The 15,379-nt window shown below is 54.3% G+C and overlaps 1 protein-coding gene across 2 annotated transcripts; it reads left to right on the forward strand.

Moving 5' to 3' along the window:
* Nucleotides 1–2,326: 2,326 nt before the first annotated feature.
* LOC134507238 (polyhomeotic-like protein 2) lies at nucleotides 2,327–14,668 on the forward strand. 2 transcript variants are annotated; one of them, XM_063317752.1, is made up of 7 exons: nucleotides 2,327–2,460; nucleotides 9,515–9,717; nucleotides 10,042–10,171; nucleotides 10,618–10,732; nucleotides 11,025–11,166; nucleotides 12,591–12,882; nucleotides 13,398–14,668. In XM_063317752.1, the coding sequence occupies exons 2-7, from the start codon at nucleotides 9,565–9,567 to the stop codon at nucleotides 13,550–13,552; spliced, it is 987 nt and encodes a 328-aa protein (XP_063173822.1). In that variant the 5' UTR covers nucleotides 2,327–2,460; nucleotides 9,515–9,564; the 3' UTR covers nucleotides 13,553–14,668. The 2 variants fall into 2 exon arrangements, with proteins under 2 accessions (XP_063173822.1, XP_063173823.1); XM_063317753.1 differs by lacking the exon at nucleotides 2,327–2,460 and having other exon boundaries at nucleotides 9,445–9,717.
* The last annotated feature ends 711 nt before the right edge of the window (nucleotides 14,669–15,379 follow it).

A 15,379-nucleotide genomic window follows, 5' to 3' on the forward strand; every position in this document is an offset into this window, starting at 1 on the left:
AAGCCTTGACACTCCTCTGCCAGTTTCCTTGGGGAGAAATGAGGCCGGTGTGTCTCCAAAAGGAATTAAACAGAAAAATTTGCTTCCTTTGCCATTTCGGCTGTAAATGCATCCAAGCCGACATCCCTCTCCAGACAGGTTTTACTGTATTTATTAAGTACAAGGCTGATTCTGGAGAACTTCACAGACACATCCCAGCAGACATGGCCTTCCTCCGGGATACTGCTTTTGACTTTTCAGTTGTGCCAGCAGCCTGGGGATCTCCTCGTGGTCTCCTGTCCAAGGGACAAAGGGGCTCAGCTTCTAATTCTCCCTTAGCCCCAAAAGCTCCTGAGCGAGGCTGCCTCTGTCTGCCTGCGAGTCCCAGTGGTTCAGTGGGGAAGGCGCTTGGCAAACACAGAAAGGAGGGGGGAACTAATTTACTTTTGTTTGTGCTGAAGTAACTACTTTTTATGGTTTGTTTGTTAGATTCAGCTTTCGTCACAAACAAAAAGTACTTACTTCAGCACAGACAAAAGTAAATTAGTTCCCCCCTCCTTTCTGTTTTTGCCAAGCAAAAAGATATAAACCACACACACAGGGAGAAATAAAAAATAAAATAAACTCATGTCCAAACTGGGGGAAAAAAAAAGGAAAATGAAGTTCAGGAATAGAATACGTGTGTGTGTGTGTGTGTACACACACACACACACACACATTGTTAGGGTTAGAGTTAGCATATTTTGTTTTCCTCCCCAGTCCAACCTTTTGTCCTGGACTACTGGGGGGGGGGGAGTGTTTGGGCAGCCCCTCTCCCCCCGTGTTATTCCGAAACAGAGGGTGACCTTTGACTCCCAAAAGGAGAAACAGTGGACCCTGGGTCTAAAACAAAGGGCAATTCCAGCCCCTGTTGCTGTGCTAGCTGGGAATGCTGGGACTCGTAGTCCTGATGTGGGATGGGCATCATTCGGGGGGGGGGCTACGTTTGAAGACCGCTTTGGAAAGTTGGGGGGGCCTTGAAATGGGGGCCTCCGTTTGGGGCTCCACGCGGCTGCCCTCTCCCTTTTATTCCACCCACTTAAAGCCTCTGGGGGCCGGGGTTATAGACACTCCAGAATTTTTCTTTGCTTTCGATGCAGCGCAAAAACAAAAGGTTTTGTTGGGGTGGGGGGCGAGCGTGTGTGTACAAAAAGCCAAGCATCTGTCTTATGGCGCGAGTGCGGAACGTGATTGGCAGGCCTAATACGATTAGCCAAGCCACTGGGACAAAGGAAGAATAGCGGCCATTTCCCCCGCCAACCTTAAAAAAAATTAAAATAAATAAAATAAAATCCCCGCGTTAGGTCTTGTTCTGAGCATCCAACCAGCCCCACGCTTCCAGAAAGCCCGGCCCCCGCAGCAGCTTGCCAGGACCCCAGGAAAGGCGCCCGGGGAGAAAAATTGCAATGGAGGTCCTCCGTTGCAGGCAGCCCAGCGGAGTCCCCTAGGGTGAGCCGCAGGATTTCCAGGCGAGCCGATGATAGAGAAGGATTTCTGATAGGTGAGTTTTCCTTTTCTTCTTAAGCCGAAAAGAAACCTATCTCAGTCTCCAACGCGATGCGGTAACGGGTACCCGGCTTTCCACGCGCAAACGGGGCCGAGGAAAGGGTTACGGCCTCGCGGAGGGTTCGGGGGAGCGCGGGGCAAGACCCCCGGCGAGGGGGGTTCTTGGGGGCGTGAAGCGTTCTTGGCGGGCGGGGCAGCCTTCGGAAGGGCAGCCAGGTGAGGGCGGGCGGTGCGGCGGAGCCTCCCTGGCAAGAGGTAGTCTAGCTGAGCGCCGGGCTGGGCGGGAGGGGACGCGCCGCCAACCGCGCCGGCGTCGCCCGGGCGCTTTGTGGAGCGCCCTCGCGGGCTGCCCGCCGTCCGGGCCTGCTGCGGGGCTCCCGGCTGCCGTCCCTGCGAAGCCCGGGCAGCCGCGGGGATGCTCTTCCCGGCCGCCGGGCTCCCGCGCGCGGAGAGAGCTGTCCCGCGGGCCGCTCCGGCGCGGGGCTGCAGGCGGCGCTGCGCTGCGTTCCGGCTGGGCTCGGCGAGGCGGCCCTGGGCGCGGCCAATGAGCGCCGGCGGGGCGGAGGCGGCCGCCGGGCCGGCACCTCCCCGTCCTCCTCCTCCTCCTCCTCCCTCTGCGCGGCGGGCGGCATTGTTCGCGCCCTGCGCCCGAGCCAGCGCGCCCCGGTCCCGCGGGAGCCCCGCAGCACAGCGGAGCGCGCCGGACGGCCGGCCAGCTTGGAGACGCGCCCAGGGCGCCCGGAGCGGCGCGGCCCCCCCCGGCTCTCCGCCGCCGCCTGCTTCGGCCGCCCCCGATGCTGCGTGGCGGGCGGGCGGCGGCTGCTGCTGCTGCCTGGGCCTGCTGCGGAGCCCGGCCCTAGCGCGCCCGGCGCGGATGGGGCTCTGCCGGGGCGGCCTCGGGGGCCGGGCGGCGGCGCGGCGGCGCGGGTGACTCAGGTGAGCGGCACCGGGCCGGGGCGGGCACGCCTTCGGGGCCGCGGCAGGGCGACCGGCCCGCGCGGGCTTTGTTCTCCGGGACGGACGCGCCGGCCGCCCGGCGGGCTCTGCCGTGGAGCCCCCAGGGTCAGGGGTAGCCTACCGGTACCCAGGAGGGGCTGCCTCGCCTCGCCTGGCTCGGAGGGGTCTGCCGGGGTCCCTTGCGGAGAGGCCCCGCTGCCCTACCCCCCGCGCGCGAACTGCGGCAGCTGCGCCTCCCCTCCCGGGGGGAGGCTGGGCCGGTTGGACTCCCCGCGGGGCGGAAGGGTCTCCGGATCGCTCGGCGCCTTCCCCTGTTGACGTGGATCCGGAGGGCTCGGACCCGGCGAGCGGACGGCGCTGCCCTCCGTTGTTGCCAATCGCGGGATCGCGAACCGCGGGATTGGAGGAGCGAGGGGGACTCTCGGGGCCGCGTCGGTAACCTCTGGCTTCGCTTGGGATTGTGAGACAGGACGCCCAAAGCGGGGTCCTCCGCAGGGCCGGATCGGGGATCGGCCCAGATCATTTTCCCCAACCCCTTTGGGACTACAGCAACCATGCTTGCCAACCATCATCTGAGAGTTCTGGGTCTGGAGTCCTAACCCATCTGGAGGGCGCCCGGTTGCCGAACGCTGCCCTGGAGAAACGAGCTCGTTTGCGGTGTCACTTGGGTTTCTTAGAAATGAATTCACGCCGTTGTACGTCCCAACAGCAGTTGTGTGTCCTGGGACTGGGGCCTCCTTTGCTCAGCTTGGATTACAACCCCCATAACTGATAACATTTGTGTTGTGTTGTGGGGTGCAAGAGGGTGTGAGTGTGTGAACGGAACTTAAGATGGCTTCTCTGCTCACTGACCCCCTTTGAAATTGGAAGCGTGTTCCCCCTCCCCCCTCCCCCTTCCAATGTTTTGGACTGCAACTCCCATCATGCCTTTCTGCGGGCATTGTGTCCTCGGTTGGGGGCTTGCGGGCTGCCCTGCCTTGCGTCCGGCAGGATGGGTGGGGGGGTGTTCTCGGCTGTGCTATCCATAAATCTTTCTGCCGAAGATGCTGGGAACTGTTCACACGGGCCCAAACCCTAATCGGGGTTATCAAAACACTGTTGTGTTGACATTAGCTGTGATGTTCAAAGCAATCGAACAGATGTTTCTCTGATGATTGTGTTGACCCAGCCTGTGACGTTAATGGCGGGGTTGCCTGCAACAAACAATTCTGTTGTTATAACCCCCCCCACCCATCAACAGCATTCCTGGAGTCCTGGCCCTGCCCGTTTCTTAACTTGGCCCCCCTCAATGGGCTGGCGCACAGGCTGGGCTAAAATGAGATTGGGTCCTCAGTGGGTCAACCCGTTGAGTGGGGCCAAGTTAAGAAACGGGCAGGGCCAGGACTCCAGGAATGCTGTTGATGGGTGGGGGTATAATAACAGGATTCTGCTATTTTCTCTGTATTCCGTTTTATACCAAACAGAATCCAGGTGGGGTTATTTTGAATATCTTCCTCAAACCTTTTCAGGCCTCAGTGATATTTTCTGAACCTGCCCCCTTTAATGGTCTGCCGGCTCCTTCCCCGTTCCCAAGGCCAGGTCTGTCTCCCTACTGGGCTGGGTGATCCCAACCACGGTGCAACCATCCATGTGGGGCAAGAGGCAATGGCTCCATTTGGAGCAGATGGTTGTTCTGCTTTCTCCCCCTTCTTGCTCAGGCAGAGGTCAGCCCCCTCGGCTTTAGAGCCCACCCAACCTTGCTCGAATTCCAAACTTCTTCCGTAAGGGATCTGTTCCAGGCCTGGGCGGGACCGTCTTTCCTTTCTCCATGAGCTGCAGGGGAAGAGGTTTCAGGAAGAGGAATAAGGGGGTGCCAGTGGCAGAACTGAGTGTCCCCCCCCCCCATCGTGCAGCCCTCCACACGTTCTCTCTAAACAAAAGGAAAAATAAAGCTGTCCTGACCCGCCTTAGGATTTTAGGGTCGCCTACTTAGAAGCCTGCAAGGAGGTTGGACCGAGAGGGAGGCGCGACTGGCTCAAAATCATCCTTTGGGCCTGGGTTGCTGCTTTTTACTTGGCCATTGTGGGTAAATGTTGGGACCCTGCTGACTGTGCAAAAGTGTGCAGTCGATAAGATCCTCCAGGCATTTTCAGGGTGTGATGTGTGAGGACTTCCCTTTACAGGAAGTTGTGTGACTCGAAAGAAGGCTGTTTTTATGACTCTGCAAATACTCCTTTCTTGTGTCGCTGGTGGTCAGGGTTCCCTTCCGTTCCTGCGTCTTGGCTGCTCCTGAAATCAGTTTGTATTTTGCCTTGTGGCCACCGGCAATAGAAAATTCAGCTCCACCGAATAACATTTGGCTGGTTTTGTAGGAAGAGTTGGTGGGCTGCATCTGTTCCTGTCGTGGTGTGCTGTGGGGCCCTCCCCCCCAGGCAGGACCCTGCGCATTCTCTCCCAGATGTGCAAAGAGATGGCGATGGGAGAATTGGTTAAATGTCACCTGGCACAAGGGATGAATTCAGTGACTCCTGCAGAGAGGCAGTGGATGCCCTCTGTGGTCCTTTTGGGAGGGGCTGGCTTGCCCATTCTTCTGGTGGAAATACCACGTGCCCAGGGAGCTCCTGGGCATGATGGGACTATGGATTTCTGTGGCTTTCAAAGGCTGTCGTAGCTCCTGTAGAGAGAGATGCCCGCTGGGCCCTCGAATTTGCATTGTGGTGTGCCCAGATGGCAATTCAACGGGTAGGCGGGCAGGGACCGATCAGATTGTGGCCACGATTGGGGGGAATCATCCTCTGCCCTCACCTGGAGGGGTCAGGGCCTGGCCTTGGTGGATTTCCACAGAGGGAGAAGCACGGGTGTGTGCGCGCGCTTGCGTGTGGTAGGAAAGAAAAATCCCCAAGTACTGGCACGAGAAAAATGAGAAAAGAAAGCCAAATTAATTCCAGACTCACAGCTGGGTGGGCGGTGCCTTGTCCCTTTGTGCTGTGACTGGGTCGCACCAGCTCCTGCCCTCCCTTCCCTGCCAGGGCTTCTGTGCCACTGCTTTCCTGCCCGCGCATGCGCGGTGATGCTGAGCATCCTCCATCCGTCTGGAGAACAGAAATGGCTCTCCATATTACAGCTCCTTCCGGGGGGGTGTTTTTCCAGCTGTCGGGGCAGCCCCCCACTTGCTCTCATGCCCGGGACTGCGGGGAGGAGTGCTGAGGCTGATGCATTGGCCAGTGGCTTGGAGAAATGCTGGCCCCGTGCTGGTGCCCGGCGCAGAGACTTCTGGTCGTCCCTGGGCAGGATCAGAATCTGCCTCTGTTGGCACGTCTGCTGCAACAACTGCTGCCCCCCCTTTCATGCTTTGCTGGTGTGTTAGGCACTCAGCTGCTGCTGCTGCAATGTTTTTTCCTGGGGGGGGGGACTTTCCTGACTAGCCACCTGCCCCATTTCCTGGGTTCTGCTAAACTGTCTTAAAATGGGAGAACAGTCGTGGCCCCTCCATGTTCCCCTGTCCCCACTTGAAAACAAGGAACACCGCGGGCCAGGAATCGCACTCTGTCCAACCGTGCGGGAGAGCAAGGATACCCCCCCTCCTTCTAAACACGGTGGCTTGATTGGCGGGTAGTTAAAAGAACAAATTAAAAGAAGTTTTTTTTTCCTTCTTTCTCAAAGGTGGTGGCTTGTTAGCATGGCAAAGAGAAGTTGGGGGTCCTGCGCGGTTAAGAGTTTTGAAGGTAGCAAAGATCTGCTGATACCTTTTTTTTTTCTTTCTACCCCACCTTTATTATTTTATAAATAACTCAAGGCAGCGAAAGTACCTAATGCTCCTTCCTCCTCCTATTTTCCCCACAACAACCACCACCCTCTGAGGTGAGTTGGGCTGAGAGAGAGGGACTAGCCCAAGGTCACCCAGCTGGCTTTCATGCCCAAGGCAGGACTAGAACTCTCAGACTCCTGGTTTCTAGCCCATTGCCTTAACCACTAGACTAAAACTGGGAGCAATCATATATTACGAACTAGTAAAAGGAAAGTCTGCTTCTCTTTATAATTATGTGCATGTAATCAAATGCTTGCAATGCGTAAAATTTCATCCTGGACATCTACATATTCTTACTTTAAGGCAGGAGCTAAAATCTAATCTGTAGCAGACAGGGGTGAGCAAGCGTTGTGATTATCCATCATGTTTCAGTGTTGGAAATGGGTGCTGGATTCAACTTTGGGTTAAGTTGTAACGTGGCTTGGTTTTGGTTGATCAAATCAGCCATGGCTTATGGTTAAGCCCGGTATTTTCCAAACTTGGCAACTTTAAGATGGGTGGACTTCATCTCCCAGAATTCCCCAGTCAGCCATAATGGCTGGGGAATTCTGGGAGATGAAGTCCACCCATCTTAAAGCTGCCAAGTTTGGAAAACACTGGTTTAGCCCATTGTGGACAGTTTTGGCTTATTCAACACATGATGATGAAACCAATTGTAGTTGGTCACCAGGTATGAACTGATGCCCCTAGGAGATTTACTTTGGTGGTACAAAACAGATAATAATTGGGTGCCCCACTTGGTTTCTGTCTTGAGTTGTAGGTTTGGGCATGCCTCTGGATTGCCAAGAGGCAAGAGCGGTGGTGACTCATGGCGTGTTGCAGTGGGCAAGAGCAGAGACTCGTGGAGTGGTGCAGCAGGCTCCCTCCTGCAGATGGGCCTCTGGGGATCCTGCTGTCCCTGTGAGCCTTCTTCCTGTGGAAATTGAAGCAGGCTAAGTCCTGGATGAGAGCCAACCAGCTGAGCTGCTTTGCTTCAGGAGCGTTGGACGAGCATTGGCGCATTGGACGTTGTGGGCCTGTCGAGGCAGGTGGACTTCCTTTGTTGGCGGTGCCCTTCCCAGCACGCCTTGCTGTGCCTCCCAGCTGCTGCTGTAAATGTTTCATGCGTTCCCTGCTGCAGCCAGAGAGGCACATGAGATGGGAGTGCCGGTTCTCCGGGGCATTGCAAAGGAGGGCAGGAGAGAGTGCGTCATGAAACCTCTCATGCGTGTGTCGCCAGGCGACTTGGCATGCAAAGGGCTTTGCCCGTCACATAAAGACTTTTTTTTTTTGAGGAGCATCTCCGTTTTGACCTCTGGTGCAATAGAAACGTGCCTGAGCAATTCACTCTGCCGTCTGCAAATAAAAGCAAAGGTTGGCTTCCTTTCCTAATTCGCAAATTGTGCTCTCACGGGCCCCGTTCGTTACGCTGTGTTTCCTGCCAAACTTTGGTACATAGATCAGGGTGGATATGGTTGTGATTCCTTCTTTGAAAAATCTTGTTTTTTTTTTTTTGAGGACTTGGCCCAAATGTGTCTTGTTGCACTTTCCATTTTACAAAAGGGATTTTCTGCATGTATAAACATCCCTCTTTGGGCATCATTAGGTCCAGAAACCTGGAAGGTTTTGTTACATTACTATATTTTGCAAAGCCAAAGAATTCTTCATTCTTTGTGAATCGATCTAGATCTAGGGTTCGACTCATATGCATCACTTTGGGGAGAGAAAGAGATAAGAATATACGGTGGCGATGTGTTTTGGAATATAACAAAAGCCGTTTTCAGATCCCGGATTTTTTCCCCTCCCTAAATGTAGTATTTTGAACAAGAAACATAATCACAGAAGCTGCACATAGATTTGGGACGTCTTCCAAAGCTCTTTTTGCGCTCTTCCGAATGTCTTCAGTTTGTTAGAAGGGTTTATTTCATTTATTATTTACGTATTATTGAATGCATTCCCTGGTTTTTGTTTTTTTGTAAACGGTTTACTGAATGTAACAGTCAGCAGTCTGAGGAAGGAAAATTCTAGACACTCAGGCAGAAAAGTAACAGGCCTGCTTTTCTGTGGTTTGTGTCCTTACCACGGCCTCCTGAAGTTTCTAGTCCTCATTGCATTCAGGTTTGTCATAAAGTATCTTCTTGTACAGAGATAACCATCATAATAATGTCCTGAATCCTGGAATTTTCCATGAGTTCTACCATGAAAGAACATTGTTACCCAAAAAGGACTTTTCTGACATCTGGGCCATACCAAAATTTGCACACTGATCCTGAGGAGCTAAGGAGTGATGGGCATTAGCCTTAAACCTTCAGGGTTGGAGTGAAATAGATCTCCACACATTCCTTGGCGGTCAGAAATTTGGGGGACCAGTTTGCCATCCCCTTCTTGCCAATTTTGATGTGGGGGCAGGATGGAAAAGTGGTCTGATTTTGTTTCAGTTTTGCATTTTCCCTGAAACACACCCCAGTTTTAGGATCAACAAAAGCCTTGCGTGGATCTGAGGATTCTATAATTAGCTTTTCTTCTTTTGGTTATTTGGGACGGTGATGCATGCTGGTTTGCGCCTTTTGAAACATTAGTAGGATCAAAAATAGTGAAGTCTCTGGAGTAGAGCTTTGCCCTAATGTTGGTGGTGGGAATAGAGCTTGCACTCTGCTGAATGAGTCCACTTTGTAAACACAAGTTGGTGAACGACGTTACACGTGAAAACTCTTTTCTGAGGTGGCTGGAAGCCCTAACGCTTGCAAGGACAGCTTTTAAGAGGCAAGGCCATAAACTGTTCCTACTTCCCTCCACCCACCCACCCACATCAAGTCTCCCAAGTGGGGAAGGAGTCCAGCAAGAATGGGACCTCTGCGTCCCTTTGGGTCACTGCGGCTTTCCTGGGATCTCACCAAACCAGGAACGTGAGAAACCCCGAGCGGGTAGGCCTGGCTTTGTGCTTGCCGGCGTGACTTTAAAGTTCCCGGTCCCTTTGGGGTTGGTGTGTTGGGGGCCGAATTTAAAGCGGGGGTGTCTTTGCACTCCCAGAGCTTGTGAACACAGTCGGGGTCGTGCAGCTCGGCCGCTGCTCTCCTCTGCCCTCTTCCTACCCAAGCGAGGGGCTGTCCAATGTGGGTCAGACTCAGTGTTGGTGGAGGGGGGGGAGTCAGCTGTATGGTAATCAGGGGGTGGCGGGAGGGGCCGGGAACGCTGCGCCCGCCCGGGGCCTCTGCCTTTGTCTCCAGACCCTGCATCACGTCCGCCCCTCCTTGCTCTCCCTGGCAGAGGCAGGCCCCAGCAGCATTCGCACGCCCCCAGATCCCAGCAGTCCCGGAATGACATCGGGAAACGGGAGTGCTGCCTCCACCGTTCCCAGTGCCGCGCCCCAGAACGGGGAGAACAAGCTGCCGCAAGCAATTGTGAAGCCCCAGATCCTGACTCACCTGATCGAGGGGTTCGTGATCCAGGAAGGGGCTGAGCCGTTCCCGGTATGTCTCTCTGCCAGGAAGGGAACCCAAATGCTGTCCTGAAAGCTTTGTGGTGGAGGGCTTAGAGGGCCAGGGGAAACTAGATGGGGGCAGAATGAACCTCCTGGGTGGTGGGATCCAAGGGGGGGAGAACCTGGTGGGGTGCAGGCAGCTGCGTTCTGCTTCTGGGGGCAGAAGGATGGACAGGTGCTCCTTCGTCTGCTGTGGCTGATTCGGTGGGGAACAGAAAGTATTCAACCTCTTCCCATGTCCCCAATTCTTGCGGGGCCCCAAATCTCTTGGGGGGGGGCTCTCTAAATGACCATCTTGCAATTCCTTGGGCAGGTGGGTCGCTCCTCGCTGCTGGTGGGGAGCCTGAAGAAGAAGTATGCTCAGGCTGTTTTGGCAGAGAAGCCTCAGCTGCAAGACACCACCACCACCACCGACTCTGAGATGGAGGACCCCTACCTGCAAGGTTGGTCTGGCCTGGTGGCCTGGGAAAGGAAAGGGTGACGGGGACTCTGAGCAGGCACAGAACACCGAGTAGGGTTCAATGACTCCAGGGGGCTTGGGGTCAGACAGGAGAAGAAATACCTCTTTTCTATAGGTCCCGTTCCCCAGCTTCCCCTGCATCCACCTATATTTTCCCCAGGGCTGTTAATTCTTTCAAAGATTTTTAAGGGTGCATGGGTTTTGGGGTTGATGAAAGTTCTCCTGAGCCTTTTAAAATTTGGGGTACGGGGCATCCCATCCTTTGAGGTCCACTCTCTGTTCCTTTCTTCCCCCTTTCCTTGATCAAGACATCTGTTCCAACCACGATCTGTCACCTGTAGAAAACAGGCCCATTTCCCCAGCATCCGTGGGGTTTCCCTTGGCCCAGCTGGGCAGCTTTGACTGAAAAACTTTGCTCTTCTTCTGCAGAATCCAAAGATGAGGCGTCGCCCCCAAAGTTGAAATGCGAGCTCTGCGGCCGCCTTGACTTCGCGTACAAATTCAAGCGTTCCAAACGCTTCTGTTCGATGGCATGTGCAAAGAGGTATCTCTAAACCCAAAGGCCTAACTGAGATTGGGCCCCAGAGCTCCCTCTGACTGTCCATAATCACAGGGTAAACCCTAAACTAGGTTTAATACTGTGGAGGACAGCCTTTTTTTCCTGGGCACCTCGCCAAGAATGTTTGACCATTCAGAGCAGAGGTGGATCTTTCTGGCCAATGGTTGTCCGAGGACACCCGGATCTCCAAGCTAAGCAGGATCAAGCCTGGCTTGGACGGGACATTTGATCTTCCTTGTCCACACCAGAATGTTAACCTCTCTGTCTTCTCCCCTAGGTATAATGTGGGTTGCACCAAGCGAGTGGGGCTCTTCCATCCAGACCGCAGCAAGCTTCAGAAACCGAGCACGCCTTCGCACTGCCGACGCCGGCCCTGCAAGGCAGCCCTTCCACCACTCAGTAAAGAAAGCAAGAAAACGGTGAGGCTCGTGGGAGGTGGGCAGAGGCACTCAGGCTTCAGAAACTGTTTTCACATTGTGGAGAAATTCAGAAGTAGTGTCCCTTCCTTCTCCTCCCTCTAAAAAGATTATTGTTCCTTCCTCTTTGGTCTTCTTTTCTTGCAACGCTTAGCCCTCAGTTCCCCCCATCTGTAAAATGGGAATAATTTGCATCAACAAATTAGATGATGTTGATTTTTGATGCTGAGAATAAAGCGTCTCTGACGCAAGTTGCTTATAGTTTTAAACACGTGTGTACACCGAATCACACCCAGCGGGTGAGTATAGTGATGGAGTAGGGAAACGCTCAAAGAAGCAGATAATAGAAGCACGTGTGGTACCACGTTGCTAAAAATAAAAAAAGGGAGGCTGAATTCTACATTTTTTATTATTTTGTATAATTTATATTGAATTAATGGAGTAAATCACAGAACCGTTCCAAGACAGTACAGTACATTGTTTGACTTACGATGTCAGTTGGGACCAGAATTTACATTGCTAAGGGATGCAAACGTAAAGCGTGACTGCGTCGCTTAGCAACAGGAATCCCTGCAGGCCTGGTGGTCATTGTTAACTGAATCCACAATCGTTAGGCGAGGCAACTTCCTGCTGGCTTCCCACCACCAAAGTCAATGGGGAAGCCGGCAGGAAGCTGCAAGTCCTGGGCTGGCAGGCAGGTAACTGGCTGCTGCCAGGGGGAGGAGGGAGGGAGGGGGTGCGCAGCAGTGCGGGGGAGGATTGGGGAGGGTGTGCGGCAGTGAGCGAGAGGTGCTGCGCAGGTCAGGGAGGGTGCGCGCGAGGTGCTGCAAGGGTTGGGGAAGGGCACATGGCAGTGAGCGAGAGGTGCTGCGCAGGGTGGGGAGGGCATGCCAGGGTGCACAAGAAGCGCTGCACAGGTGGGGAAGAGTGTGTGAGTGGCCAGCACAGTGCAAGCGCAGAGGGGATGGAGAGGGTGCACAGGTGGGGGAGACTTACCCCAGCAACTTGAAACCTTCCTTGCCGACTTCCCCATTGACTTTCTAGGGGAGCTGGTAGGGAAGGTTGCGAATAGTGATCACGTGATTGTGGGGTGCTTAGCAACTGGTCGTAAGTGTGAATGGGTTGCCAAGCACCAAGATCGCAGTCGTGTGACACGGGGTTGCTGGGACAGCGTAACTCCGAGGACCCGTCGTAACTACATTCATTTAGCACTGTCATAACTTTGAACGATCAATAGTCGTAACTAGACTACCTGCATAAAAGACTTTGCACTCTGCTGTAGCTCGTTGTGGGTTCCCTGAGCTGGAGAGATCAGCAAGGCTCTCATATCTCGGATAATAATTTCTGGCCAGAGGGAGCAATTCTGAGCTAGAATGGGTGAGAGGTCAACTGCGTCAACCTGGTCTGTACCCTTTTTGGGCCCGTAGGCGCCGGCCTCCCTGCCCCCCAGTTCTGGTCCCATTGCGGTGCCCGGCTCTCTCCAGCTTGGCCACGGGCAAGAGGACTCCAGCCGTTGCTCAGACAATTCCAGCTACGAGGAGCCTCTCTCCCCTATTTCGGCCAGCTCGTCCGCCTCCCGTCGGCGCCAGGGTGAGCGAGACATGGAGTCGCCCAATGTCCACGTGCGGGACTTGGTGGGGATGGAGCGCCACTTCTTGCCGAGCGAACCCACCAAATGGAACGTGGAGGACGTCTACGAATTCATCCGCTCCTTGCCCGGTAAGGATCTGCCTTGAGGGACCCTGGAGCGAGGGGCAACCTCTGCAAGGCACTGAAAAGCCCCCAAGGGGTGGAACCTGGAGCCCCATCTACTTGGACAGTGTTGGGCCACCACTCACCTGAATCCCCCTCCCCAATGAATGGGGTGGCCTCTAGCCTCAGGCATAAAGGAATTTAGAGAATGCCAGAAGTTAAAGCAAGCGCAAGGAACTCAAAATAATCCCACCTTGGTTTTGTTAGGTATAAGATGAAGTAGAGAGAAACTCTGGCAGGCTTTCAAGATTCTGTCACAATACCCCATAGCAATAAAGGAACATTCCTCGAATCTGTGTGGTGACTTAGCCTCCCTCAAGGGACTGACATCAATCTTTCATACCCTGGTCATCTCTAAATTCCTTTACATCAGGAAAGCTGCCCGTCCCCCAGGTTGGGCCGCCGCACTTCTTAGGCTTGTCAGTTTGGGGAGTTGCAGGGGGAGAGTCTCTTGAGCTGATGGGGTCCGTCCCCCCCCGCAGGGTGCCAGGAAATCGCCGAGGAGTTCCGCGCCCAAGAGATCGATGGGCAGGCGCTACTGCTGCTGAAGGAGGACCATCTCATGAGTGCCATGAACATCAAACTGGGCCCAGCCCTGAAGATCTATGCCCGCATCTGTATGTTGAAGGACTCCTAGGAGCTGGTGGCCGGTTCCAAGCCAAGGGTGGACGATCAGCTTGGGGAAGGGAGGGGAGGGCTCAGGTGGACTTGGCCTTTGGGCCTGTACTCCCTCCTCTCACCAGGTAACTTGAGCACAAAGAGACCCCACTGGTGGAGGGGGGGAGAAGAGGCAGACCCCCGTCTTTGTGGCCAGATGCCCCGTGGGCAGGGCCGTGGGGCCATGTATATACAACATAGTAGTCTGTAGCTTCCCTTTTGACAACCGCACCTGCCGCTCTCCTTGCTAAAGGAGGGAACACGATGGGGAGGAGGGTGGTCCCTCCAGCAGAGGAGAAGGGAGGGTACCACCAGGCTCCCCAGCAGCCCCACCCCCCTACCCCCTTTCTGTTGGACAAAGCCTCGGGAACCTCAAAGCCAAACAGGACCGTTGCCTTAAATTTTTGCGTAGGTGTGTGTGTGTGTGTGTGTGATTGTGGTGCTGCATAGTGCACTTCCCCATCTCTCTGCCCCCACCCCCGGTCCCGTACAGCTCTTTTGGGCTCGTTGGGGCCAGCGCCGGGCTTCCTAGGCAGAAACGGAACCTCGGCAGAAGGCCGGACAAGGGTCCCCTCCAGCCTTGATGCCTTCCTTTCTTCCCACCATCCGTCTTTTTTTTTTTTTTTTTTTTCATTTTTGAAATGGGGAGTGGCCAGGTTTGAGCCACAAGAATTGGTTGTCCTGGACTCTCCCCCTCCCCAAAAATCTCCTTGGGAGGTGCTTCCACGGATCTGCAACCAGTTCTCCAGCTGCCTTAAGAAACGTTTTGCATTTATTGCAAGCATCAACCCCCCCATTTGGAAAAGAAAAAAATCCACCAAGGCAAGGCAGGAGGGGCTGGTTTTCTCTCTGGAAGATGGGGCAGGCCTCAGGTGTGTCAAGAGTGGGTGGGCTCGCCTAGGGCGATCAGGGATGGAAAGGGAGGCGAGTTGGGAGTGCAGCTGAGCTGTTTCCCCCCCTGGTAGGCCGTTTGCAGTGCCTCCTCATTTTCCCTTGTGCTGGACACTCACCAGAGCCTTCAGGGCTGCAAGCAAAGGACTTTCTATTGTTTCTTCCACCACCTTGTTTTTAATAAACTCCTTTGGGAAAAAAAAAAGCCTGTCTTAAAAGTGGTCGTCTGCTGTGCCCAGGAAGGCTAGAAATCTTGCTCTGGGCTTTCAGGAAATGGGAATGCCTTTTTGGGGAAGTTGTTGTTCATTCGTTCAGTTGCTTCCGACTCTTCGTGACTTCATGGACCAGCCCACGCCAGAGCTTCCTGTCGGTTGTTGCCACCCTGAGCCACCCAGGGACGAGTCTGTCACCTCTAGAATATCATTTATCCATCTTGCCCTTGGTCAGCCCCTCTTCCTTTTGCCTTCCACTCTCCCTAGCATCAGCATCTTCTCCAGGGTGTCCTGTCTTCTCATTATGTGGCCAAAGTATTTCAGTTTTGCCTTTAATATCATTCCCTCAAGTGAGCAGTCTGGCTTTTATTTCCTGGAGGATGGACTGGTTTTGGGAAAGGGGAGGTGAAAATACTTTCAGGTAGGATTGCACAGCTGGAACTGTCATACTTATTCCTATTTTTTCAGCTGGAAGATTTGAGCACAGTTTTTAGGAGGCAGTTCTCATTCCTTGCTCTTTTAGGGAGCTTTGAATCACTCCGTTCCTGTGGAGGTGTGGCGGGCCAAGGTTTGGCTACCACTTCCACTGACCCCAGTCAGCAGCTCTCAGTGTTTGTGTATGATGGGACCTGACATCCAGCGTCTAGCAGATTCTTCCACGCCACACAGGTTTCTGAATCAGCCTGCTCCTCTCTTGACTATCC

The sequence above is a fragment of the Candoia aspera genome, chromosome 18, assembly GCF_035149785.1.
Source record: "Candoia aspera isolate rCanAsp1 chromosome 18, rCanAsp1.hap2, whole genome shotgun sequence".
Lineage (NCBI taxonomy): Eukaryota > Metazoa > Chordata > Lepidosauria > Squamata > Boidae > Candoia > Candoia aspera.

Excerpts from the sequence above, each read along its gene's own strand:
- LOC134507238 (XM_063317752.1), top strand. The coding sequence starts at position 9,565 with ATGACATCGGGAAACGGGAGTGCTGCCTCCACCGTTCCCAGTGCCGCG. Across the intron at positions 10,733-11,024 it reads TCGATGGCATGTGCAAAGAG|GTATAATGTGGGTTGCACCA; the intron begins GTATCTCTAAAC and ends CTTCTCCCCTAG. Across the intron at positions 11,167-12,590 it reads GTAAAGAAAGCAAGAAAACG|GCGCCGGCCTCCCTGCCCCC; the intron begins GTGAGGCTCGTG and ends TTGGGCCCGTAG.